General features: G+C 46.0%; 1 protein-coding gene across 1 annotated transcript; it reads right to left on the bottom strand.

Moving 5' to 3' along the window:
- Nucleotides 1–3,727: 3,727 nt before the first annotated feature.
- On the bottom strand, nt 3,728–25,906 carry MBOAT4 (membrane bound O-acyltransferase domain containing 4). Its single transcript, XM_029601461.1, has 3 exons — nt 25,601–25,906; nt 10,897–11,121; nt 3,728–5,928 (listed from the first exon to the last, which is right to left on the bottom strand). The coding sequence occupies exons 1-3, from the start codon at nt 25,879–25,881 to the stop codon at nt 4,962–4,964; spliced, it is 1,473 nt and encodes a 490-aa protein (XP_029457321.1). The 5' UTR covers nt 25,882–25,906; the 3' UTR covers nt 3,728–4,961.

Here is a 25,906-nt window from a genome sequence, read left to right on the forward strand (position 1 = left end):
GGAAATAGATATGTGTTTATGGAACCAGATCAGTTGGAATTATTCCTGAATTCAAGAAGTGAGTTAAGGTTAGATCCGCTTGATAGTACTGGTATTATTTAGGTACCTTGCTATTTCCTTTTTTCTTTTATGTTTGTATAAGAAATTGTATCTAGGTTTTGCTCTAAATTTTCATGTTTGTTCTTCCCAGATTGCATGGTAAAATACAGGATAAAGAGGAGAGAGAAATAGTTTTTGGAAATATAATACTATATGCATTAAAATGTGTGAAGAATATTTAATATTTCATTATATAATGTTTATTTTCCCCTGCTGATATTAGTGTATGTGCTGCCTGTAATTAAGGTGTGTAATAATGCTTTATGTTAATTGTATTAAAAACAGTAATAAAGAGAAAATTAAAAAAAAATTCACTGAAAAGAAATCCAAAATCAAACAAATATCCCAATTCCAAAACCCCAAAGCAGTCCAAATCTGCTGCAACTTAAAGATCACTAAAAGATGTCCAGTGCTACTCAAACACACACAAAAAACCACCAGAAACAACTCAAAACACCCATACATAATTCAAAAATTACAATAAATGTATCCAAAATAATGGTCAAATAGTGGTTTTTAACACCTCCTCAGATTTTCCAATCATTAACCAAAAATTTCTGAGGTGTTTAATGCACATTTAATTCCAAATATACTGTGTGGAAAATGGGCTATTTTTAAATAAACACACTTTTAAGCCCAATTGAGGGTCTGGTTAGGATCCTCAACCTTTCCTCACATACCCTCAACACTCATTTTATTAAAATACAAGCCGTTAAGCCCGTTAAAACGGGCTACATCCCTCTGTCTCTCACCTCCCCCTCTTTCTCTCTCCCCTCACTCTTCACCACCCCCCTCCCTCACCCACTCCTCCCCACCCTCCCTCTCCTATCACTCAGTCCCTCCCTCCCACTCAGTCTCACTCACTCCCTCCCCCCTCTCTCCCTCCCTCTCACTCACTCAGTCCCACTCACTCAGTCCCCACTCCCTCCGTCCTCTCCCTCAGTCCCACTCCCTCCCTCCCTCCTCTCCCTCAGTCCACTCCCTCCCTCAGTCCCTCCCCCTCACTCAATCCCTCCCTCCCACTCAGTCACTCCCTCCCACTCAGTCCCACTCACTCCCTCTCTCTCCCAGTCCCACTCCCTCCCTCAGTCCCCCCTCTCCCTCTCACTCAGTCCCACTCCCTCCCTCTCACTCAGTCTCTCCCCCTCACTCAATCCCTCCCTCCCACTCAGTCACTCCCCTCCCACTCTCTCCGTCCCTCCCTCCCTCCCACTCAGTCCGTCCCTCCCTCTCTCTCTCTTCTCCCTCCCTCGCTACCGCCGTCGCTACCGCCGCCGCTCGCTACCGCCGTCGCCGCCCGCTGCCGGTACCGCCGCCGCCGCCCGCTGCTGCCACTGGACGCCGCCATTTTTTTTTCTTTCTGAAGCTGCCTCAGAGCGACGTGCTCGCCCGCACATGCGCGGTAGAGCTGGTCTCTACTGCGCATTTGCGGGCCGTCGGTCACAGGCCATTTTAAATAAACACACTTTTAAGCTCAATTGAGGGTCTGGTTAGGATCCTCAACCTTTCCTCACATACCCTCAACACTCATTTTATTAAAATACAAGCCGTTAAGCCCGTTAAAACGGGCTACATCCCTCTGTCTCTCACCTCCCCCTCTTTCTCTCTCCCCTCACTCTTCACCACCCCCTCCCTCACCCACTCCTCCCCACCCTCCCTCTCCTATCACTCAGTCCCTCCCTCCCACTCAGTCTCACTCACTCCCTCCCCCCCTCTCTCCTCCCTCTCACTCACTCAGTCCCACTCACTCTCACTCAGTCCCCACTCCCTCCGTCCTCTCCCTCAGTCCCACTCCCTCCCTCCTCTCCCTCAGTCCCACTCCCTCCCTCCCTCTCTCTCCCTCAGTCCCACTCCCTCCCTCAGTCCCTCCCCCTCACTCAATCCCTCCCTCCCACTCAGTCACTCCCTCCCTCTCACACAGTCCCACTCACTCCCTCTCTCTCCCAGTCCCACTCCCTCCCTCAGTCCCCCCCTCTCCCTCAGTCCCACTCCCTCCCTCTCACTCAGTCTCTCCCCCTCACTCAATCCCTCCCACTCAGTCACTCCCTCCCACTCTCTCCGTCCCTCCCTCCCTCCCACTCAGTCCGTCCCTCCCTCTCTCTCTCTTCTCCCTCCCTCGCTACCGCCGTCGCTACCGCCGTCGCTCGCTACCGCTGTCGCCGCCCGCTGCCGGTACCGCCGCCGCCGCCCGCTGCTGCCACTGGACGCCGCCATTTTTTTTTCTTTCTGAAGCTGCCTCAGAGCGACGTGCTCGCCCGCACATGCGCGGTAGAGCTGGTCTCTACTGCGCATTTGCGGGCCGTCGGTCACAGGCCATTTATAAGGTAGACAAGCCGTAAAGCCCGTTAAAACGGGCTACATCCCTCTGTCTCTCACCTCCCCCTCATTCTCTCTCCCCTCACTCTTCACCACCCCCCTCCCCCACCCACTCCTCTCCACCCTCCCTCTCCTCTCACTCAGTCCCCCCTCTCCCTCCACTCAGTCCCCCCTCTCCCTCCCTCCCCACTCACTCAGTCCCCCTCTCCCTCCCTCCCTCCCACTCACTCAGTCCCCCTCTCCCTCCCTTCACCCACCTCCATTTCCTCCCGGCGCCGTAAGCGCGACTTCCCGCAACCCTCACCCGGCTCCATTAACTCCTCCCGCTCCTGCCGGCAGATCTCGGGGGGGGTCACTCCCGCGCGCGCGGCAGTGACCCCCCCGAGATCTGCCGGCAGATCTCGGTGGGGGGGGGGGCGCGGGAGTGACACCCCCCCCCGAGATCTGCCGGCAGATCTCGGTAGGGGGGGGGCGCGGGAGTGACACCCCCCCCCGAGATCTGCCGGCAGATCTGGGGAGGAGAAGCAGCGGCCCCACCGCCATTTTTTTTTTCTGATCGACATCCTTGCCCGCACATGCGCAGTAGAGCTGCGCTCTACTGCGCATTTGCGGGCCGTCGGTCACAGGCCATTTATAAGGTAGATACTATTTTTAATGTGTTCTTTGTTTTTATACTCAATGGCACTGGGATCACCAAGGTACTTCTTGTGTGCTCAAACTCTGGAGGGAGCCTTCCCAGGGGTTCTCCAGCTGAATCATAGCATTTTTAAATTTTATTTTTATTGTTTTGTGTCTTTCTTAACTTTTAAATTTAGGCTCGGTCCGGGATCATATGGCCCCACTGACATCATTGATGACAGCAGCGGATCACAGCCTTTTTCTCCACATGGTGCCAGGGGCTTTACCAAAGCCCCAATTCCTCAGATTGCCTGCAACCTCAGTGGCAGCTTCCCCCAAACTGCCACTGCTATTTCTGGCCTCACCTACATGGTGCTTCACTTTTATTTTCACTGCTGTGGACCTCCTTCAAGCAGGAGGCCTGGAGCAACAGCGGCAACAACATCAGCTGTTTACTCTGGCCCCAGCCCTGACTGCCCTCACGCTCGCTGCCAGGACCTCTTCTGAGCCCTGGGGAAACCCCTTGCTCCTGATCACTGCGGCAGCCCCTTACCAACTACAGGGAGCATCGGCCTACTGCTGCTGACAGCAGCATCATGCTGCACTTATGCCTAGGACAATCTCATTCAGAGCACTGCGGAGGTACCTGCCACTACCCCGCGGTGGCTCCGCATCAAGACCTGCTTCTCCTCCAGTCAGTAGATCCCTCCTTTGCCACCTAGGGCAGGTAAACATTTTTATATTTCATATCCTGTTCACATAAATACAAATAAATAAAGAATGTTTGGAACGGGGCCATGGGGAGAGGGGGGAGGACCAGGGAAGGGGCCACAAAGAGGCGAGGACAGGAGACAAGGTACTCAGGAAAGGGTCATGAGGGTGGGAAGGCACTTGGGAAGAGGCCATGGAGAAAGGGCAGAAGGTAGAAGGAATGCAGGAGAGAAAGCACTTAGGAAGAAGCCTGATGGGGAGGGCCAGGGAGGAGGCCACAGAGGGAGATGACAGAAGGAAAGGGGCATTGGGTTGAGGCAAGGAGGGCAGGAGTGAAGGCAAAAGGGTGAGCACTCAGAAAGGGGTCAAATGAGGAAGACAGAAGGGCAGAACCTGAAAAGTGGCTGCAGAGGAAAGGGCAGATAGGAGAGTACTCGGGAAGGGTTTGTTGGTGGAGGGAAGCAGGGAAGGCACTTGGGAAGGGGCTATGGTGGAGGAGAGAATAATATTCATGAAGGAGCCATAAAGGGGAGGGCAGGAGGGAGAGTGTAGTAGTGTATATCAGAAACCGTTCCTTGTTTAATATTAAGTTGTATACATTATAAATGATTCCAGAGAGTATATTATTTATTACATTAATCAGTTTTTCGTATGGCATTTAACTGCATGTAAAAATTAAACATGCCTATGGGGGGTCCACAACATTTTTGAAGGTTGAAAAGGTGTCCACACTCCCAAAAGGTAGGAAACTCCTGCCCTACGGCATGAAAATGGAAAGAAAAGCAGATCCTTAAATATGAATGACATAGCCATAATAAAAGCTGTAAGCGTATTATTGACAAAACACTTTGGGACAAAAAAGAAAGGAATAACAGCAAATTATAAGCATTAGCACTAAGAAACAAGGAAGTTTTTGAGTGTTTTAGCTAGTATTGCTGATTTAAATAATAAAACGTTCTTGCTTGTGGCAGTTATACTCCCAGGATATGATTTCAATAATTCAGCTAACAGGACAAAGAGCTCAAACATAAAAGAGGTTGAAGATGTGGGGTAGGCAGTTCATATAGGCAAATGTAGAAAATGGATTTCTGGACAAGCATAAACCTGCTAAAAAAAAAAGGCACATAAATGAATTTAACATTCCTTGCATTGTGAGTTATGAGATAAATCCGTGGAGCAGTAAAGGCACTGGGGTGGATGCTAGCTAATGGCTATAGTCATCTTCTGCTCTTTTTCTTGGTTAAAAACAGAAGAGAGACACAGTACAGAAGGGGAAAGAAACTGCCATAAGATACACATAGCTTCCAGAGGGAGGGCATATGCCTCATTTCTATGGCACTCATGATGTATGCGATGATTAGCTGGGTTTGAATCCAGCTAAAAACCTTGTATAGCCACCAGCAGTGGCAAGACTTCACAAGAGAACTGTAGTAAGGGTGAATCCGATAATCTGCCTCTACCATTAGAGCCCAGCATAAGAAACCAAAGATCTGGCCGGGATGGAGCCCATGCCACCAAGCTGAGAAAGCAAAGGTCTTCAGTAGTGGGTGATGCCCGCTGTGCTGGAAGACAAGCCGCCTCAGCCACTGAGAGGTACTTTTATTCCAAGTCCTGGTGAACAGGGACATCCTGTTTGTCGTTTCCAGGGTCCAAAGGTCTGTGCCAGAGAGATCTCGGAGGAATTCCTCATTTTCTTGCCCATCTTCCGACACAAAGCCTGCCACCATGAAAAGCGATTCATCCAGAAGCCACTGGGAGTAATACACCAGCTTGAAGACCAGAGTGGTGGTCCACATCGTATAAATACAGCCAAATCCGGTGCAGCTTGTGAAATCGGTCAGAACACCCAAGCTCCCCTTCACCAATGCTTTGAAGAAGTGCAGTGCAATGGCCAGGAGGCAGCTCTGGCCTGCTACCCAGAGGGGGATTAGTGTACGGTGTGTGCTCATTTGCTGGATTTTGGATTGAAATCTTGCAAAGGAGCAGAGGGGTCCCCCTAGCAGTGAAGGAAAGAAGAGCAAGTAAGTGAAGAAAGGCATTGCCGTGTAGGAGGGCAGTCGTAGGGAGAATCCAGGTAAGGTGCTGTCAGCTGCATTGCCCTTCACTTTGCCTTCATGAATATCCAGTGCCAGCGATGTCACCCTCTGGGTCAGCAGCATGAGAGAAGAGATGGCGAAGGACAGCCTGAAAGGAAGGCAGGGAACTATAAGATCTTATTTTAATGATACCTTCCCCTTTTCCATCCAACATCAAATACCAAACTATAGTCAATATTTAGGTATTTTCTTCTCTTTCAGGGAAATAAGAGCTATTGACAATTGCATTTCATTTCTCAGGAAATTTCAAAGACAGAGATGGAGGCTATTTTGAACAATGCTAAATGTTTTGGTCATATAACAGCAACAGAGTACTCTATTAGGGTGACTGGCATGTAAGTCATCACTGACATAGGTAAATAAGGCTCAGGCATAACTTGTCTATAAATGTAGTAAGCATGCTCATTTTTCTCTGTTCCTAGGGTCAGCAGCTCGGAAGGTCAACCTCTTTAAAGGCAATAAAACTGCTTATATATTGCAGTACAGAGGACTTCACATGTCTTGAACAAATCTCAGCTGAAGATGGCCTGTGGTCAAGACAGCAGGATATAGGAGCCCACAGGGACACAAAGAGACAGCTATAGGGATGCATTGGGATTCAGTGCATGGATTTATGTGCTTTTTACCGAGTATGTCACATACCATTAGGATTACCAATTGGCTCCAGATTTTCAGGACAGGATGATCCAATCCAGGTTTTACCCTATTGCATGCTGGGACTTTTTCTGATTTCTCTATTGCATTCCCTAAGAAAAGCAAGACTATGAGTACTTACATGTAGGGGAGTAAAACCAGGACTGGATCAAACTGTCCTGAAAATCTGGAGTCAGTTGGCAACCCTAATTATATCATCTTCTATATCTATATATATATATATATATATATATATATATATATATATATATATATATATTATAAAGACAGACACCACTTCCTCCTATGCACATTTATATATCTACATATATCATGCCTTAGATAGATAAATATAAAATGTGCATAGGAGGAAGTGGTACCTGTCTGCGACAAAGGACCTGAAGGGTCTTCTGCAAATTTCTCCCAGCAGTCCTAACAGACAGGCCGATACAGGTTAGCCTGCTCTTGGACGCGCGTTTTCCCTTACCCCTTACTCAGTAAGGGGAGGAAAACGCACGTCCAACCCGCGGCACCTAATAGCACCCTCAACATGCAAATGCATGTTGAGGGTGCTATTAGGTGCCGCGGGTTGGACGTGCGTTTTCCTCCCCTTACTGAGTAAGGGGTAAGGGAAAACGCGCGTCCAAGAGCAGGCTAACCTGTATCGGCCTGTCTGTTAGGACTGCTGGGAGAAATTTGCAGAAGACCCTTCAGGTCCTTTGTCGCAGACAGGTACGTGCGCGCAATTCAGAAAGAAAAATGTGCAGCCAAGCCGAACATTTTACTTTCAGAAGTTAGCGCTGGCCCAAAGGTCGACGCTAATTTCTTCCGGCACTGGGAAAGTGCACAGAAAAGCAGTAAAAACTGCTTTTCTGTGCACCCTCCGACTTAATATCATGTCGATATTAAGTTGGAGGTCCCGAAGAGTAAAAAAAGTTAAAAAGAAAAGAAAATTTGAATTCGGCCTGCGGCTATCGGGCCGAAAACTGGACGCTCAATTTTGCCGGCGTCCGGTTTCCGAGCCCGTGGCTGTCAACGGGCTCGAGAACTGACGCCGGCAAAATTGAGCATCGGCTGTCAAACCCGCTGACAGCCGCCGCTCCTGTCCAAAAAGAGGTGCTAGGGACGCGCTAGTGTCCCTAGCGCTTTTTACCGCCAGGCCTAATTTAAATAAATTAACTTACTGTATCGTGCGCACAGGAGAGTGTCCTGTGCACGCGCCGGGAGAGCGGGCGCTTGCCCACTCTCCCGCGTTTTTTACTGTATCGGCCCCAGAGTAAGCCAGAGGACACCGCGAGCTATTTAAGACTCAGCTTCCATAGTCCCCACACTGTTTCTAGCAACAAAGAATTTGAAGGTTTATTTGCATACTTTTCTCAGCAGGCCTAGCAGAGGACACTGAACTGTTTAGGCTTTATCTTCTAAAGCTCCCACACTGTTTCTAGCAGTAGCAGAAATTTGGGTAGTTGATCTGTATACTTTTCCTAATAGAGAACACTGGGAGTATCTATGGTTGAGTTTTCACAGTTTCTAGCAGCAGAGAACCAGAAGACTCATATGTAATCTTTTCCTAGCAGAAAACTCATGAGCCATCTAGGTTTCAGCACCTACAGCCCAGCTTTCACATCCCCCCTTCTTTCCAGTAGAAAAATATTAGAAGGCATGTGCCAAACACAATTTCCTTTATTTTCTAAACAACAGATGTATTTTTTGTTACAATAACAGGGAATTAATTAAAAACAAGGATAAAAAAGGTATGTAACTGGGTAATTATATGTAGATTATTTGTAATCTCTGAAGGATCACTGATAGACAAATATAAGGGTAGATTTTAAAAGGGTGCGCGCGGGCGTACATGTGCACACGCTACCCGGTGTGCACACATGTATGCCCGATTTTATAACTTGTGCGGGCAGGCGCGCGTAAGTTATAAAATCTGGGGTCGGCACGAGCAAGGGGGTGCACAACTGTGCACCTTGCGCGCCCCGAGCCGCGCTGCCTTCCCCCGTTCCCTCCCAGGCCGCTCCAAAATCGGAACGGCTTGTGAGGGAACTTCCCTTCCCCCTAGCCTGACTTTCCCACCCCTTCCCATAACCTTTCTCCCCCCAGCCCTACTCTAACCCCCCCTGACCTTTGTCTTACCTTTTGCACCTGCCTCTGGGCAGGTGCAAGTTGCGCGTGCTGGCAGGCTGCCGGCACGCGATCCTCCGACACAGTGGCAATGGCCGCCCTGTCGGAGGCCTCTGTCCCTGCCCCCGCTCCGCCCCCAGACCGCCTCTTTAGTAAAGCCCCGGGACTTACATGCGTCCCGGAGCTATAGGCCCAGCACGCATAATCCCCCCCTATGCGCGTAAATCCTCTGGATTTACGTGCGTAGAGCTTTTAAAATCCCGCCCATAAAGTAAACCAATAGATTAAAAGTACTTTAGATTAGTTTGAACATCCCTTAGAAATTTTAAATAACTAACAACTGAACAAAATTAAGATGCAGAGAGTAGTCCAGCAGTGAGAAGAGGGCTATCCAGTCTTTTGCACTGAGTGCCACATGTATGATGAGGGGTTGTATGTGTGCAGTCGGTGCAAAGAGATCCTGTCCCTCAGAGTATGTATCCGATATCTGGAGGCTAGAGTAGCTAGGCCTCAGGCTGATGGGGGGAGGGGGCAGGCTGCGCTGTGGCTGGAGGGAAGGGCTCAGTTTGGGGAGGGCAGGCTGCTCTGGGGCTGGGGAGAGGGGCGAGGGCTGGCTTCGCTGTAGCTGAGGCCTGGGGCTGGAGCTGCAGGGATGAGGACAGGCTGTGCTGGGGCTGGGGCTGGAGGGCAATAAAGTGGAGTTTCCAGGAAGTTTCTATGGGTGACTAAGCTACTGCTAGAGCTGGAAAGGGTATCCTGGGTTGCAGCTGAGGGAGAAGGCAGAATATGCTGCTCCAAGGGCTGCAGCAGGGGAGGGCAGGCTGTGATGAGGCTTAGTAGGCGCTACAAGGGCTTGGAGCTGTAGGGTAGGCTGTGCTGGGGTTGGGGCTGGGTGAGAGGGTAATTCATAGGGGCTTCAGGAGAATTTACACGGATATCAACTGGTGTGTACATATTATAGTTACAGTTCTCTCTTCTTGATTTTGGAGTAGCACCAGTTCTAGACATTGTTGCAGAGCTCTGGAGAGCTGCTTCTAGTTAAGCACTAAATGTCACTTTAAGAGCAGTAATTGCTATGTCAGTCTTGTAATTGGTTTTTAATGTTGGTTCATCTGCCCTCTCAGCTCAGGAAGGAGGCCTGAGCTAGAACTGAATCTTTTGCAGTGCACATCACTAGCCACAAAGCTAATGTTTCCCATATCACTAGCCACAACATAAGAACATAAGAACATGCCATACTGGGTCAGACCAAGGGTCCATCAAGCCCAGCATCCTATTTGCAACAGTGGCCAATCCAGGCCATAAGAACCTGGCAAGTACCCAAAAACTAAGTCTATTCCATGTTACCATTGCTAATGGCAGTGGCTATTCTCTAAGTGAACTTAATAGCAGGTAATGGACTTCTCCTCCAAGAACTTATCCAATCCTTTTTTAAACACAGCTATACTAACTGCACTAACCACATCCTCTGGCAACAAATTCCAGAGTTTAATTGTGCATTGAGTAAAAAAGAACTTTCTCCGATTAGTTTTAAATGTGCCACATGCTAACTTCATGGAGTGCCTCCTAGTCTTTCTATTATCCAAAAGAGTAAATAACCGATTCACATCTACCCGTTCTAGACCTCTCATGATTTTAAACACCTCTATCATATCCCCCCTCAGCCGTCTCTTCTCCAAGCTGAAAAGTCCTAACCTCTTTAGTCTTTCCTCATAGGGGAGCTGTTCCATTCCCCTTATCATTTTGGTAGCCCTTCTCTGTACCTTCTCCATTGCAATCATATCTTTTTTGAGATGCGGCGACCAGAATTGTACACAATATTCAAGGTGCGGTCTCACCATGGAGCGATACAGAGGCATTATGACATTTTCCGTTTTATTCACCATTCCCTTTCTAATAATTCCCAACATTCCGTTTGCTTTTTTGACTGCCGCAGCACACTGAACCGACGATTTCAATGTGTTATCCACCATGACGCATAGATCTCTTTCTAGTGTTTCCCATATTTAGTCCTCTGAAACTTCAACCAGTTCTGTTTTTCAAGGTAACCAAAACATGCAAGTTAAACTGTTTCTTAGATGAAAAAAATTCAAGTGTAGTTATGAATATTTAATGTGGTTATCCAGAACTGCAAACCTGATTGAGGGTCCTGCTAGGCCACAAAGCTATCATTTCCCAGTATATATTTTACAGAATAGAGTGTTAGTGTGATTCAGGAGTTTTTATGCTAAATAAACAATAGAGTTTTGATGCTGATAGCTAAAGATAACTGTCGCTTGTGATTTCAGTTTACCTGACACTTGCAAGCTCTTGCAGATAGTATGCCTTATAGTGCAGCCAAAGGTGGCAAAGAGTCTGCCAGCTCATCTGGAAGAAGAAAGTCCAGCTGTGCACTGACTCAGGGCCGACAGAGTGAAACAGAATCACTGAACAATAGGCAGGGATGATGACAAGCAGAGAGTAGGGTCCCATGGCAGCAAAGGCCAGTGCAAGTCCTCCCAGGAGAAGAAAAATGTATCTAAAGACCAAGACAATATTGTAAAACTTGTTACATCAAAATAAGGAATAAGGAATAAATTGCTATTAATCAATAAGAAATAGCCACTGCTTGTTACTAGCATTAGTACCTTGGGATCTATTTAATGTTTGGATACTTGCCTGGTACTTGTGACTTGGATTGGCCACTGTTGGAAACAGGATGCTGGGCTTGATAGACCCTTGGTCTGACCCAGTATGGCATGTCTTATGTTTTTATGTAAAAAAGCATTGCTAATTAAACTACTTAAAAAAAAAAGTTAGATACAAGACAAGAGTGCAAGCTGGACAATGATATAATCCTCATCATTACTGGCCTAGGCGGCAGAGATCCTTCCCAACGCTGCTCCAGTTCCTACTTTACACATCACTGTAGTGTGAGGCATTAATCTCAGGATCCTGCATCATATCATATGTAGCATAAATCTCGGGTTTCCAGATCATAGCTGCATGTTTGTGGCATTGCAAGATCAGCTTCTGTTCATTTGTTTCTTATCTATTAATGGTACAAACGTCTGACGTTTTTCTCTTGTCAACTAGTGAATACAATGCAAATGCCACTGTGTAAACTCCAGTGCTCTGTTTTGCACACAGTTTTTACACTATTATCTGTTGTGATTACTGACTTTCAGGTGGCCATCCTAGTTCTGTTCTGTTGGGCAGAACACAATATTGAAAGCCAAAAAAGCACATTTCATGATTTGCTCTTCTGTTGGGATTCACAGGTTTTCATTTCTATCCTCGGTATATCTATAATACATTCCTTTGTTTCATAATTCTTCTGAGTACCATGACTATCTGACTGGGGTGATTCTCCTCACACCTCTAACTGAAGCCAACAGACTCTGCTGTATAGTTAAAATCCATTTCGGCACTCACAGCTGTGGACCCACCTCTCATGCTGCTTCCTGACAGGCCGATAAAGTACAGTGCGCTCCAGTGGAGCGCACTGTACTTTATCGCCGGTTAACAGTGCGCTCCAGTGGAGCGCACTGTTAACCGGCATTTGGACACACGTTTTCGACGCGCTAGCTTTACCCCTTATTCAGTAAGGGGTAATAGCCAAGCCGCACATTTTACTTTAAGAAATTAGTGCCTACCCAAAGGTAGGCGTTAATTTCTGCCGGCGCCGGGGAAGTGCAAAGAAAAGCAGTAAAAACTGCTTTTCTGTGCACCCTCCGACTTAGTATCATGGCGATATTAAGTCAGAGGTCCCAAAAGTTAAAAAAAGTTAAAAAGAAAAAGAAAATAAAATGTAAAATGGGCTCGCGGCTTGAAAACCGGACGCTCAGTTTTGCCAGCATCCAGTTTCCGAACCCGTGGCTGTCAGCGGGTTTGAGAACCGATGCCAGCAAAATTGAGCGTCGGCTGTCAAACTCGCTGACAGCCGCCGCTCCTGTCCAAAAAGAGGTGCTAGGGTCGCGCTAGTGTCCCTAGCGCCTCTTTTTACCACGAGCCCTAATTTAAATAAATTAACTTACTGAATCGAGCGCACAGGAGAGTGGCCTGTGCGCGCGCTGGGAGAACGGGCATTTGCCTGCTCTCCTGCGATTTTTACTGTATCGGCCCGTGAGTGAGTGAATAAAGATCATCAGTCCTACATTCCACAGTAGCTACAGTTCTCTTTCGCCCTCTGGTGGTTTTGGATATTGCTTACTCATTACTTTTGAATGCAAAGCAGCAGCAGTAGTTATCTGAAGAAACATTCACAGCATCAGCTGCCTCAGTCTTAGCTCTTAACTTATTTTTCTTTTTTGAAATAACATTTTGTTTCATATACTTAGTATAAAAACATGTATATATTTTATTCTTCAAAAATATACAAAATTTTATTTCTACAAATACTTATGTCTATCTATTGCCACAGATTTTTTTTATTACACAGATTTACGAACAAATTATGGCTGTATGCCATATATATTGGAACATCACAACTTTATACATACTTCACAAAATTCACAAAGGTCCATATTCCGTAGACCGACTAGTGGACAAGTTATCTGGCTAAAGTTAGCGGAATAACTTGTCCCATATATTTAGCAGGAGAAACATCCCACTGAATATACCAGCTTAAATTTATCTGGCTACATATAGTCAGGTAACAAAAAACCTAAGCAGATATGTGAAAATAGCAGGGTAGATTTTTTAGTTATATGGCCTTGTGTGCATGATAAGTAGAACTGTCATCTACTAAATAAATGTTTCCCATCCCCTCCCTCACTCCCTCCCCCCCCAAAGCATAAGTCAGTTCATACATTGTATCCTAATCACCCCCCACCCCCGAAACCTTTTTAAATCATAGAGATTTGCCCCATTTTGGATGACGTTGCCTCCCACCTCCCACCCACCCACTAGGAAAAATCATGGCTCCCGCACCTTATCCCCATCCCCAATTCCCTTCCCATCCCTGCCGATACCTTTTTCTTCATTGCTGGGAGTGAGGGACCTACTCCTGGCACTTCCAGTGCTGCCTTTGTTAGAGCAGCACTGGTGCCGAGAGCAGGGCAGAGGGTATCTGTCTAAATGGCTTTTGAATATGGACCTCACAATGTTTAGACTTGCCACATCTATAAGCAAACACATATAATGCAATACATACCACATATATATGCACAGTCAACACTTTCAATAAATATATACACCATTTAAAAATACAATTCATTACCACAAGAATCGCTATTTGATCACATCTCATTCCCCAACAAAGGACCCACTTGTTTCACCTATTACTGCTTCTTCAGGGGGACATATTTTGCAGTATCACAACTCCCTCTATCTTAATAAATATATGCAGTCCTTCTCCAATTGTTCTCTTATGTCATTTTCAAATATAATATGACACCAGCCAAAAAAAAGTTCATTATTGAAGATGCTTGCCAGCTGCCACGTGTTGAAATCCAGGGGAACTTGAGCAATTTCCCTACACACAAGGAGTCCCTCAATATGGTGAGGGGACTGAGCATTGCATGGACAATGATTCCCAATGGACTGCTACACTGAGCCTCAAGGGTTTGATAAAGGAATGCACTCACAATCTGCTGGCAGTCCCCTGCTGTACGCAAAGGACTCGGTAAACTGAAGGGAACTGTCTTAAGTGAAGATAGACTTGTTACTGCCTCAGAGGGTATCTCTTCAGCACCAGGAATTACAGGATTAAACTTCCTCAGAGACAGAGAGTTCCCCCTCCCTCCTCATTCAGGCTGATGTAGTGAAGCTGCCATCAGAGGTCCCGTGACTGGATACAGCAAATTAGAACTCTGACTGAGTCAAGATTTTGAAGAATGCAGCCAATGTACAGCCACAAAACAAGCACAATTCGTTTCTCTCCCTTGCTGGGTTGAACTGAAGAGAAAGGAGTTGGTTCGGGTACTCCCCATTACTGGAAGTACAGCAGGTTCATTGGGGTGACCTTCCAGGGGCTGTGATATAGGCAGTTGAGAAGCTACAGAAGGAGGTGTTGGACTTTGTGTACTAGGGAGGCTTAGCTGGATTTGCTCCGGCCTGGGGTGAGGTACTTCCTGAGGTTTAGCTGCTGGTATTTGGGTGAAGAGCTGCACCAACTCGACTGGATAAGAACTCTCCCTCCTTGGAAAGGCAACATAATATTGTAAATAAATGAAAAATAATTGCATTCTGTGTGCCTGGTTATCTCCCTTGGTTTTGAAAAACAGTTGATCAAGCTGCAGCCCTTGTTCAGAAAGCAGAAGCCACAAACGTAGACTAAAAGGGCAGAATGGAGACTGCTCCTGCTATTGGGTTAAAAGAAAGCAGGGTTCACAGTGAAAAAAAAACACTGGGAAAGTTTTGAAGCTGTATCTGAGCTGTTAACCCATTATGTACCAGTGTCCTATTTAGATGATAGTTTATTAAAACATTTGGGACATAATGGGTTAATATCCCTTTTGGACCAGCTGGGTCTTGCAGGGAAAGGAAGTGACAGCAGCACAGATCTCCAGTAAATTAAATATTTCTGAGAAAGCCAGAACAAAACTATTGAAACCAATGCCAGGCTAGATGTGAGGAAGCATTGAGAAATCCTCTTATATAATTTTTATTTCAAAACGAAGATTTATTAATGTTTTAGAAGCTACAGTTGGATGGTATTACACAAGAAGCAGTCTGAGCTAATACAAGTCTATGGAGTCAAGGAGCTAAAACAAGCAGCTGGCAGCACATGGATCTGTGTGTCAGTGTGACCCCTGTGACAAGCTAATTTGCATAGGCACAGATAGCTTTTCATGCAGAAAAGCATCATGCTTAGTGGGGAGGGGGTTTCAGTAAGGAGGCTGTGGAAGAATCCAAAGTTGTAAGATAACTGTGTTCCCTAAAAGTTTAAAACTGTGTTTAAGAACATTTCTAATTGAATGATATTAGTTGTCAGAACTTCTGCCATCTTATGGAGATTATAAAAGAGTTCAGCAAGAAGTATTTAAGGGTCTTTTTGAACTATGTGAAAAACTATTTTTTTTGTTTGTGACATCACCAATGTTGCGCCTCGGCCACATTTGCACCGCGGCTGGACCTGCTCACCTCGCGCGGCCCTCCACGAGCGCTGGCCTTGTTGCTAGCTGCCACTGTCCACGGCGTCCTGCGGCTTCTCCTGGGCCTTCAAGGCCCTCTACCTTTCACGGCTCCTCACGCCTTGGTTCGGCATCCATGCTGGTGTTGGGGCTGCCCCTAAGCACGTGTGCGCACGGAACTCCCAGCCATTTAAAGGGCCAAGCACGGTAAACTCCTCCACGGTGCGCCATGATGACATCACCTGAGCCCTGTATATAAGACAAAGTTCAGTCCATTGATCCCTTCCTTGGCAATCGGGTCGACACCGTTGGTGTTCTAGTTTGCCTCGTGTGTTCCAGGGTTCCAGTGTCTCCGGTTCCAGCGTCTCCTCGTTCTAGCATCTCTTCATTCCCTGTGTCTCCGTGTGTTCCTGTGTCCTTCTCAGGTAGTACCTCTTCGGACTGACATCTGGTACTGACCTCTGCCTGCCTGACCATTCTCCTGTCTGCCGCCTGGAACTGACTCTGGTATTGACCCTTGCTTTGGCTGACTATTCCTGAGCTGATACTCTGGCTCTGACCCTTGCACTTCACTCGGACACTCTCTTCTGGCCTACTGTAACTACCAGACCAACCTGCTTGGAAACTGACCCCGGCTTCCACTTGACTAGAAAGGCAGGTGCTGCCTGTCTCGCCCGGAGAACCTCCCTGAACTGCTACCTCCCTGAGGTCTCCAGAGCTTCCAGTTCGGGTCTAGCCAATCCATTTTGCATCAGCCACGCACCCTTGCTCTTGGTGGGCACACCCCTCCGCTATCTCTCCGGAAGATCACCAGAGGCCCACCTAAGTCCAGGCGGTCTGGGTACCCAAGGGCTCAACCTGCGGAAACCCCGGACTGTTATTGGTGAAGCTCCAGTTAGCCTCTGTCTCCTTGTGTGCTCCGCCTCCTGGTGGCAGGCACTCTCTGGGTCCGACCAGAGGGCCGTACCAATCCTGCACCAGGCCAAGGGTCCACCTCCAGCGCATTAACATAAGGCAGTGATCCTCCATGTGGGATAAAAAAAAAAGCCATGTGAAGAAGAGACTGGTCCTGTGACAAAACAGGAGCTTACACTTGAGCTCTGCCTTTGGAATCAGAGTAAAAGCATAAAACCCTGTTTGTATGAGGCAGAAATAGTGGGAACAGAGAGAAAAATCTGTCATTGTTAAAGTGTGAGCAAGTAAAACAGTGGATGAGACTTTGAATATAATAAAATCCAGAGCCAAGGTAAGGAAGAAGTAAAGACAAACAGGCCAATACAGTAAAGGTTGCGGGAGAGCGGGCAAGCGCCCGCTCTCCTGTGCACGCAATTCAGGGGGGACAAACATACAAATTAGGGCCTGTGGTAAAAAGAGGCACTAGGGACACTAGCGCATCCCTAGCGCCTCTTTTTTGATGGAAGCGGCGGCTGTCAGCGAGTTTGACACCCAACGCTCAATTTTGCCGGCGTCGGTTCTCAAACCCGCTGACAGCCACGGGTTCGGAAACTGGATGGATGGTCGCACACCTTTCAGCCAAGCTCGCATACTGGTGCAAGATGTGCAACATATATGAGGCACCCATGCTCTGTCCTGGTCACCAATTTTGCACCCGAAGTATAACTCGTATGCCTTCTTAATGAGTGCAGTCATACTCCTTTTCTGTGCTTTCAGAGTAAATTCACCACAGATGTAACACGGCTATTACGACATTGGCGTGACATTTCATAAAGTATAAAAAATTAAATCCACAAGCTATAAACTCAACAGTTTTAGCGATACGATTCACTCATTCACACAGACATGGCATAGGAGACTACTCATTGCTGCTGCTTATATCAGGCTGCGTCATTATGGAAACAAGTTGGAATCTTGCACCTGAGCTGAGGCGTGCCCGAGCAAGTTCTGGCATGACAGGCAGAGTTTCTTGGTGTATTTTTTAAAAAGTTAGTCTCTGTTACATGTTACGTTGCTTATGGCTATCAAAAATACGACATGAATTTTAAAAATCATAAAAACTACTGTCCAGCAAGAAAATATATGTATGCGAGTGTTGTGACTGCGGCCTTTGGATCCTGTTGCAGGCGCGGCCTACATCTGGAGTTGAGAGTGCGGAGGCGTGGTCGCTAGCTCATGGGAGAGCGTGAGCCCCTGAACCACAGCACAACTCAGGGAGGAGCCCCAAGGCACACCGTGGGAGGTGAGAGCATGCAAGCAAGGGCGGAACAGGAACAAGACAGGATTGGAACTAAGGCAAGGAACTCGGAACAGGAACAAGGCAGGATCAGCCCTCCGCTGGACCGACACGCACCAATGAGACCCAGCAACGCAATGCTGGTTTCAGGAGTAGCCCTCTGGCCACTTGAAAGCCCTTCCGGACCCACCGCTTAGGAACGATGAGTGCATGAGGCCAGACGGAGGCTGAAGGCAGGAATAAGTGTTGTATTCGGAGTTAGCAGTCTGCTAGGGCGCTAGCAATCTGATGTAAATCTGCTGTTACTTAGACTGCGGAGTAGCAATCTGTTATTAATGGCTCCTAAAGGAGGAGGAGTCAGCAATCTTGTAGTGTCTTAGATCTCATCTTGCTAAGGAGTAGCAAGCTGTAATGAATCTAATATAGTTGTGGGTGGATCCCTGGGCCGGTGGCAGATGACCACGCCACTGGGAGGATATCCCGAGAGGGACCACCGGCTAGGCTTGAGTATGGAGACAGACACACATTAGTTATTTTATTAAACAGGTTTTTGAAACCACCAGAGGTGGCAGTAGTGAGCTGATATGCCCGGCAGGGCTGTAGTCCCTCAGATACTGGAATAACGATCCAGGATGGCTGAGCAGTTGAGAAACTGTAGAAAGTGAGTAGGCAGAGTAGGCAGAGTTCATGAACAGAACTAGATGACAAATCTCACATAATTTCTCAAGGAAACTCAGGAGCTGGAAAAGTTTAGGCCCTCGAGGAGCGAGTACCTGTTTCCAGGGAAAGCTCTGAGAGAGCGATGGTAACTCACAATTGCTTATAGCAGCGATAGCTTCCAAGCAGTAGAGAATCTTCAGAGTGTCCAGGAACATGGGCCCTCAAGGAGCGAGTACCGGTTCCTATCTGTAATCTGAAAGTAAAGAAAAGAGCGAGGCCCCCGAGCAGCGGGTACCTCTGGTAAGTCCGAGGAGGCAGAGTAGCTTGGGAGCTGTAGCCGAAGCAATCCCCTTGCTAACTCAGTTAGATGGTGAAATAGAGACCTTTAAATATTGGAAGTGGATGATGTCATCTCAGGGGGATGCCCCTGAGGTTCACGCTCTTGTTGGTACTTCAATCAGAGCGCGCGCGTGTGCCCTAGGTCTTCAGGCAACATGGTGGAACTGCAACGTCGAGCCGGTCCGGGGACGCCAGAGGGAGACGCCATGGAGACGCCATGTTAGCCAGCCGTCCATCAGACCTGGAGGGAGTTGCCACAGAGGTAAAGAGGGTGGAGTGAGGATGTTGAGCAGTGACGGTCGCAACAATAAGACAAGGACTTGGAACTTGGAAGGACTCAAACGAGGACTTGGAACTTGGAAGGTTCAGACGAGAACTTGGAACTTGGAAAGTGCAGGTAGGCACTGTCCCTCAGGGCGCCCTACACAGCCCCCCATGGGCTGGTCACAGACCATCCTGTCCGCTTGCGCACCTTACACAACCTAGGAAGGCTGGTCGTGGACCTCGCGGGAGCGAGACAAGTGCCAAAATGGGATCCAACCAAATGAGGCTCCAATCACCGGAAACAGGAACCGGATCTATATGGATTTACCCTCGGGGTGGCCATCTGGAGGACTTGAAGAGCTGGAAGACTCGGAACTTGGAAGATTCGGAACTTGGAACACTCGGAGTTCAGGAACATCAGGACATCTGGAACTAGGACAAGACAATGAAGGAGCTACAACGAGAAATGAGACCTGGAACATCAAAGACATGGAATGAAGAGCCATCTTAGACACATGAAGACCACAGAGGACCTGGACCGGCAAGGAAGAACATGGACAACCATGAATTCTGATCCGATGACCCCGAGGAACAGGAACTGAGCCCTTTTGTAGGGCTGAAGCAGGAAATGAAGCTGATGAGGACTTCCAGTGGGGCCACGGGCTTTTCCTGCCGCTGGCCCTTTAAATCAGATGAAGAGTCATGGCCACGAGCCTAAAGGAGGGCCCAGAGAGTGGAGCAGGACCAAGGACAGCGGCAGCCTCCGGGCCATGAAGAATGGGAACAGCCAGGCATCGGAGGTGGCCTCTGAGCTGCGGGATGGAATCAGCAATGGCAGCAGCATTCCAGGCTGCAAAGGAGGAAGCAGGGCCCGGCGGCACCAGGCCACAAGGAACAGCGGTGACCTCCGGGTTGCGAAGAAGGCCCCAGCAGCATCCGCAGCAGCAGCGCCAGACTGCACATATGGCATCAGTAGCATCCAGCAGCACAAGCAAGGCCCCAAGGAGCTGCAAGCGGTGACAGGAGCAACGCGGCAGTTCAGGCCGCGCTAAGCAGAGTCCGGCGGCGTCGGCAGCAATGGCGGTGAGTGAGGGCCTGCTCGTGGGATGGGGTCTGATAGCAGGATCATAACAGCAAGATTATGTTTTAAAATTTCACAATTATTGTAACACAAAGTTGGCCGTTTCTCAAAAACCTTACATGATGTACAAATTCGAAGTAATATCTGTGATCAGCATCAAAAAATCTATTTGGAACACCAAAAAGCCTGAAGAAAACAAAAACTTTGTTTACCAGCGTTACCAATTAATCTAGGGGCTTATTAAAGCATGTTTCTTGGATAGTAGAAGGTGATCAAAGTTTTCTGGAAGATTTTCTTTATGAAGAGTGATTGTACATATGCTGGTTTGAATTTTTGCACAGCTCAATAGGAGCATTTCACAGCTATTCAGCACATTGTCTGGACAGCTCCTTTGACTGATAGACAGATAGAGGTCGACATCAAAATAGTGCTTGCCAAATTTTTGAAACATGCTAAACAGAAGGATCTTAACTTGTTTAGTTACCTAAAAATGTTTTTATTAGTTTTGCTGCTTTAAAGATCTGTTGACTAGTCATACTGCTTGAACTGTTATTCTTTTCAGATTTTTAAAAAGGCCTAAAATGATTTTGCTTACAAGCAGTGGGCCAGATTTTCAAAGGGTTATGCGCATCGGGCCTATTTTAAAAAGGCCTGGCGACGCGCAAAAAGCTCCGGGACGCATGTAAGTCCTGGGGGCTTTACTAAAGGGGCGGGAAGGGGGTGGGGAGGGGGCGGGGCCAGAGGCCTCCAACACAGCAGCCATTGCCGCTGTGTTGGAGGATCACGTGCCGGCAGGCGCAAAAGGTAGGATAAACATTTGGGGGGGGGGGGGGGTTAGAGTAGGGCTGGGGGGGGGGGAAGTTAGGGGAAGGGGTGGGAAAGTTAGGTTAGGGGAAGGGAACGGAGGAAAGCAGCGCGGCTTGGCGCACGCAAGGTGCACAGTTGTGCACCCTCTTGCGCGCACTGACCCTGGATTTTAACATGCGCACGTCTGCGCACACATGTTATAAAATCAGGCGTACATGTGCGTGCACGCGCTTCTTTTAAAATCTACCCCAGTGTATGTAACTTCATGTGGATAACTTTTGTCCTTGTTTTTACATAGCTGTCCCAATCACATGAAACCAAAGATTCATCACTTTTAGCAAATAAGATGAATCCTGATAATAGTGGAAGCAGCCTGTTCTGAATGGCTGAAAAATCAAAAGTTTACAATTAATAAATAAAAAATAATGGTGCTAAACAATCAAAAACACAGGTTCATGGATACCCTTCAATATAAGTAACCCATAAGGCACAAATATAATCTGAAGGGTCATTCAGATTCCTTACAATGTAATATATTATATAATAATTAAAGGAATCAGTATCAATATTCATAAAAATATACAAAATTTTATTTCTATAAATACATATCATGTCTATCTATTGACACAACATTTTTTTTATTATGAAGATTTATATATAAATTATGGCCATGTCTCATATATATTTGAATATTTATTTATTTATTTATTTATTTGCTTTTTTTATACCGACATTCAATTCAAAATATCACACCGGTTTACATTGAAACAAATTGTCAACAAATATTATTGAAGACCTAATACAGTATAACAATATGACTTTATACATATTTCATAAAATTCACAATGTTTATACTCTCCACAAACACATATAATACAATACATACCACATATATGTGCACACTCAACACTTTTAATAATCTTTTCTATTTATATTTTATATAATATGTGTGAGGTAATTGGTGGATGTTGCAGCCGAGTGAGCTGTTAGTATTTTTTTCTCAGGTTTCCCAGAGCTTGGAACACAAAGTCCTGCAGAGAGGAATAAGCTGGGGAAGCCCCATCTGTGTTCTGACAGAAAGGGATCACCAGGTGGCTGAGGACTTCACACTAAGTATTTCCTAATTCTTGACTCCATTGCAGGCCACAAAGCCCCCTCCTAAGTGAATAGCAATGAGATGCAAAGAGGGTGCCTTTTCCCCTCTACAGTAAAGTCAATATCAATTGATCCCATCTCATACTGCATATTTCCTTCCAGAGCACATTTTTTTGATCTGTATTCTGCTTTTTTTAGGCATTTGAAAGTAGATGATTTTCAGATACTGTAGGTATTTCCCAGTCCCCAGAGGGCTCACAATCTAAGGGCTTGATTCGCTAAGGCTTTTTTTCTCATTCTGTGTTTATGGGAAAACAGCTTAGGGAATCAGACCCTAAGGGGCCGATGCATTAAATTTGCCTAGAAAGTGGGCGCTGAACAGTCAGCGCTCGCTCTCTTAATACACCACAGGCGCCCCCAAGGGGGGTACCATGCAATATTTAAATTAGGGGGTCGCATTAGTAAGGAAGTGCTAGGGTCACTTGCACGACCCTTGCGCCTCCTTGCTAACGAAAACCTAATCAGTTTTCGTGATTCAGCCGTCCGCCGGCAAAAAAAACCGATGCCGAGTTTATCGTCGTTGGTTTTCCTTACCGGAGGACAACAGTCACTATAATTGACGCCGGGTTTATCGGCGTCTGTTTTCATGACTCAGCTGTCCGCCGGTAAGGAAAACTGACGCTGAGGGTTCAGGAAGTGAACGCTTGTCAGTCAAGCTTCCGTTTCCTGAATCCGACTGTCTATTTTTTTTTTTTCTAACTTTTTTGGTTTCTTTTATTTTTCATCCTACTTAATATCACAATGATATTAATTAGGAGGCAATGCAGAAAAGCAGTTTTTTCTGCTTTTCTGTACTTGTTTTTGATACGCACAGCTATTAACACCTGCTCCAGGCAGGCATTAATAGATGACAGTTCAGACGCACATTTTTTTTTTTTGCATCAGGAGTGAATGCCTGTGATGAGCACTATTAGATTCACTCCACGTTGGACACATGTTGAATATGCACTAATCCCCTTATTGCATTAGGGGATTGATTAGCACCTATTCTACCCACGTCTGACTACAGGTTAACAGTGTGCTCAGCTGAGCGCACTATATTGCATTGGCCCCTAAGTTTTGTATCTGAGGCAATGGAGGATAAAGTGACATTGCCCAATGTCACAAAGAGCAGCTGTGGGATTTGAACCCTGGTTTGTAGCCTGCTGCTTTAACCAATAGGCTACTCCTCCACTTCACATATACCCTTTTGGTTCTAATTCTAAATGATCCCATTATCTTTTTTCTACAGTTTGCACAGATTCCATCTAACATTCCTCTGACCTGCCATGTTCTGCTCAGGCATAGCCTTCCACTCTCAGACAGTACATCTGCAGTCACCAACTGACCTGGCTTATCTATGGGAAGTAGCATCCTCCTGTACCAACTCAGTTATCCCCACAGCCAACAGTGTCTCTAGATCAGGAGTGGCCAACTCTGGTCCTCGAAAGCCACAAACAGGCCAGGTTTTGATGATATCCACAATGATTTATGCATGAGATAGATTTGCATGCATGGCCTCCATTGTCCGCAAATCTATCTCATGCATTTGCATTGTGGATATTCAGGAAACTAGGCCTGTTTATGGCTTTCGCGGACTGGAGTTGGCCATCCCTGAAGTACAGGATAAACACAGAGAATCCTTATTTTGGAGTGGAGGAGTGGCCACCTGGAAGTGATACTACTATCATGAGCTGGATGGTACTGATCCTCTGCAACTCTTCTCCACCCCACCCCCCACCTCAGTCTTATTTTTCCTGAAACCTAAATAAGTTTAAAAATTGACAACATTGTTCCCATAGGAAATAAAAGGACCTGTATGACAGCTATAGTGCTCTGATTAAGACTGACACCAGTCTTAAACAGGAATAAATAAATTTGGGTCTGAGGCGCTGTCAGAGGTGAATAAAAATGCTGTATGGATTTGGGTATTTGTGGCTTGATCTCTTCACAAGTGCTAATGGGCTGTCTATAGTTTTCTCTACCTCCTGTATATGCCATTTCTGTTTTATTAGGCCATAACAAATCTTTTCTTTTCTTATTTACAGTAAATATCTCCAAACTATCTGCTTTTATGGCAATTGATATTTGGCTTTTTTTTTCCATTTTTCAACCTCCAGAGACCAAAATGAGTTTAAGCACACTGAGCAGTGTTGGTTAGGTGGAAAGACAACCAGAAGTCCATTGACTTCAAACCAACTTTTCTGCATGGCAATCCAGGGAAAAGCAAACTTCATTATTCATCTGTAACCCAGAATTAAAAAAAAATATTTTCTTCTAGTCTCCAAATATAGTGATTAGATTTGCATTTTTCCCCCCGATATATTTTTCCTCTAAAAACTTGTCCAAATTATTTTTAATTGATTTAACTTTGCAGCCATGACTGCTTCCCCTGATAGAATTGTTAAGTTATTTAATACAGAAATCGTTTTTTTAACACAAATTGTTAAGTTATTTCACACAGAAATGCTCATCTCAACAAGCATGCCCATCCATAAGTTATTCTTGCAATACTACTTTTTTCCCCCTCCTATGTTACTCCCAGTTATACACTACCTTGTTACAATGTAAACAACCTCTCTTGTTCTCTGTAAACCGATGTGATATCTTATATTGAATGTCGGTATATAAAAACAAACAAATAAATAAATAAATCTGTATTTTCCCTGCTCTTTAAATAAAATATCCCTTTCTTTGAAAATGGCAAAATCTTTTGTCCTGTGCTCCCTATCTTGGGGTAAAAAGATCACCCATGAGATCTCAGTAAGATGCATTGATATTTTGGCATAATGTAATTAAATCTTCCCTCAGAGGCGTCAATTTGTATAGAAATAGCCCCAGTTTGGACAACCTTTCAGCATACAACAGCCACCATGCACCTTTGTTGGTTTTGGTGACCTTTTTTTTTTTTTCTTTTTTTTTAACCTTTTCTAACATTTGAATATTCTTTTTTAAGGACAGGACCCCACAAAAGAACACCGCAAACCAAATGTCTGACAATATATGGACAGTATTCTCGTTTCTTGCTTTCACCCCACATTTAATGAATGCCAATACGTGCCTAGCTTTGCCTGATGTTGCTGGTGCTTGCATTTGCACATTCATTTTCAATTCATTATCAACACATATACCCAGATCTTTTTTCTGGTTCATGTTAACAAATTTATCCTATTCTTGTGCCCCATTATCCTACCATTGTCTACATTAAATTTCATCTGCCATTTGTCTGCAATACCTATTTCATTCTGTAAAATCAGTGAATCCTGCTGTGTGGCTACTTATAGAGCATGAGATGATGGAGTGGCAGAAATAAGATAATACATGATTGAGATAAGAAGAGCTATGAGACAGGTGATGTACAATGGAGATGAGATAAAACAAGAGAAGTCAGGATGTGATGAACAAATATTTATCAGGTAGTCATCAGTCAGGAAATATTAAGATGAAAATAAAATTTAATGCATACCTGGCATTGACAGACAGATATCCAAAGAAGCAGAGAAGGCTAAACAAAATGGCAAATGGAAAAGCAGTGATTTGATACACAGCCATGGGGTGAAGACAGAACAGAGCCACCCAATCCATTGGTATCTTAGTACTGGACAATCCAGAAAAACAGTCAATGACCAAGTAGTTGTAATGATTTATTCGTACTATCTCGTACCCATTTTTATAATGGAATGAGGTCACATGATGGATGAATAATGGTCTGTAAGGATACACAGTATAAATAAAACTTGCTGGCATTGAAGGCCATATGCCATGGTAGCCA

Source organism: Rhinatrema bivittatum, chromosome 1, assembly GCF_901001135.1.
Source record: "Rhinatrema bivittatum chromosome 1, aRhiBiv1.1, whole genome shotgun sequence".
Classification (NCBI taxonomy): domain Eukaryota; kingdom Metazoa; phylum Chordata; class Amphibia; order Gymnophiona; family Rhinatrematidae; genus Rhinatrema; species Rhinatrema bivittatum.

Excerpts from the sequence above, each read along its gene's own strand:
- MBOAT4 (XM_029601461.1), bottom strand. The coding sequence starts at position 25,881 with ATGCCAGCAAGTTTTATTTATACTGTGTATCCTTACAGACCATTATTC. Across the intron at positions 11,122-25,600 it reads TATCTGTCTGTCAATGCCAG|ATACATTTTTCTTCTCCTGG; the intron begins GTATGCATTAAA and ends CTTGGTCTTTAG. Across the intron at positions 5,929-10,896 it reads CAAGAGCTTGCAAGTGTCAG|GCTGTCCTTCGCCATCTCTT; the intron begins GTAAACTGAAAT and ends CCTTCCTTTCAG.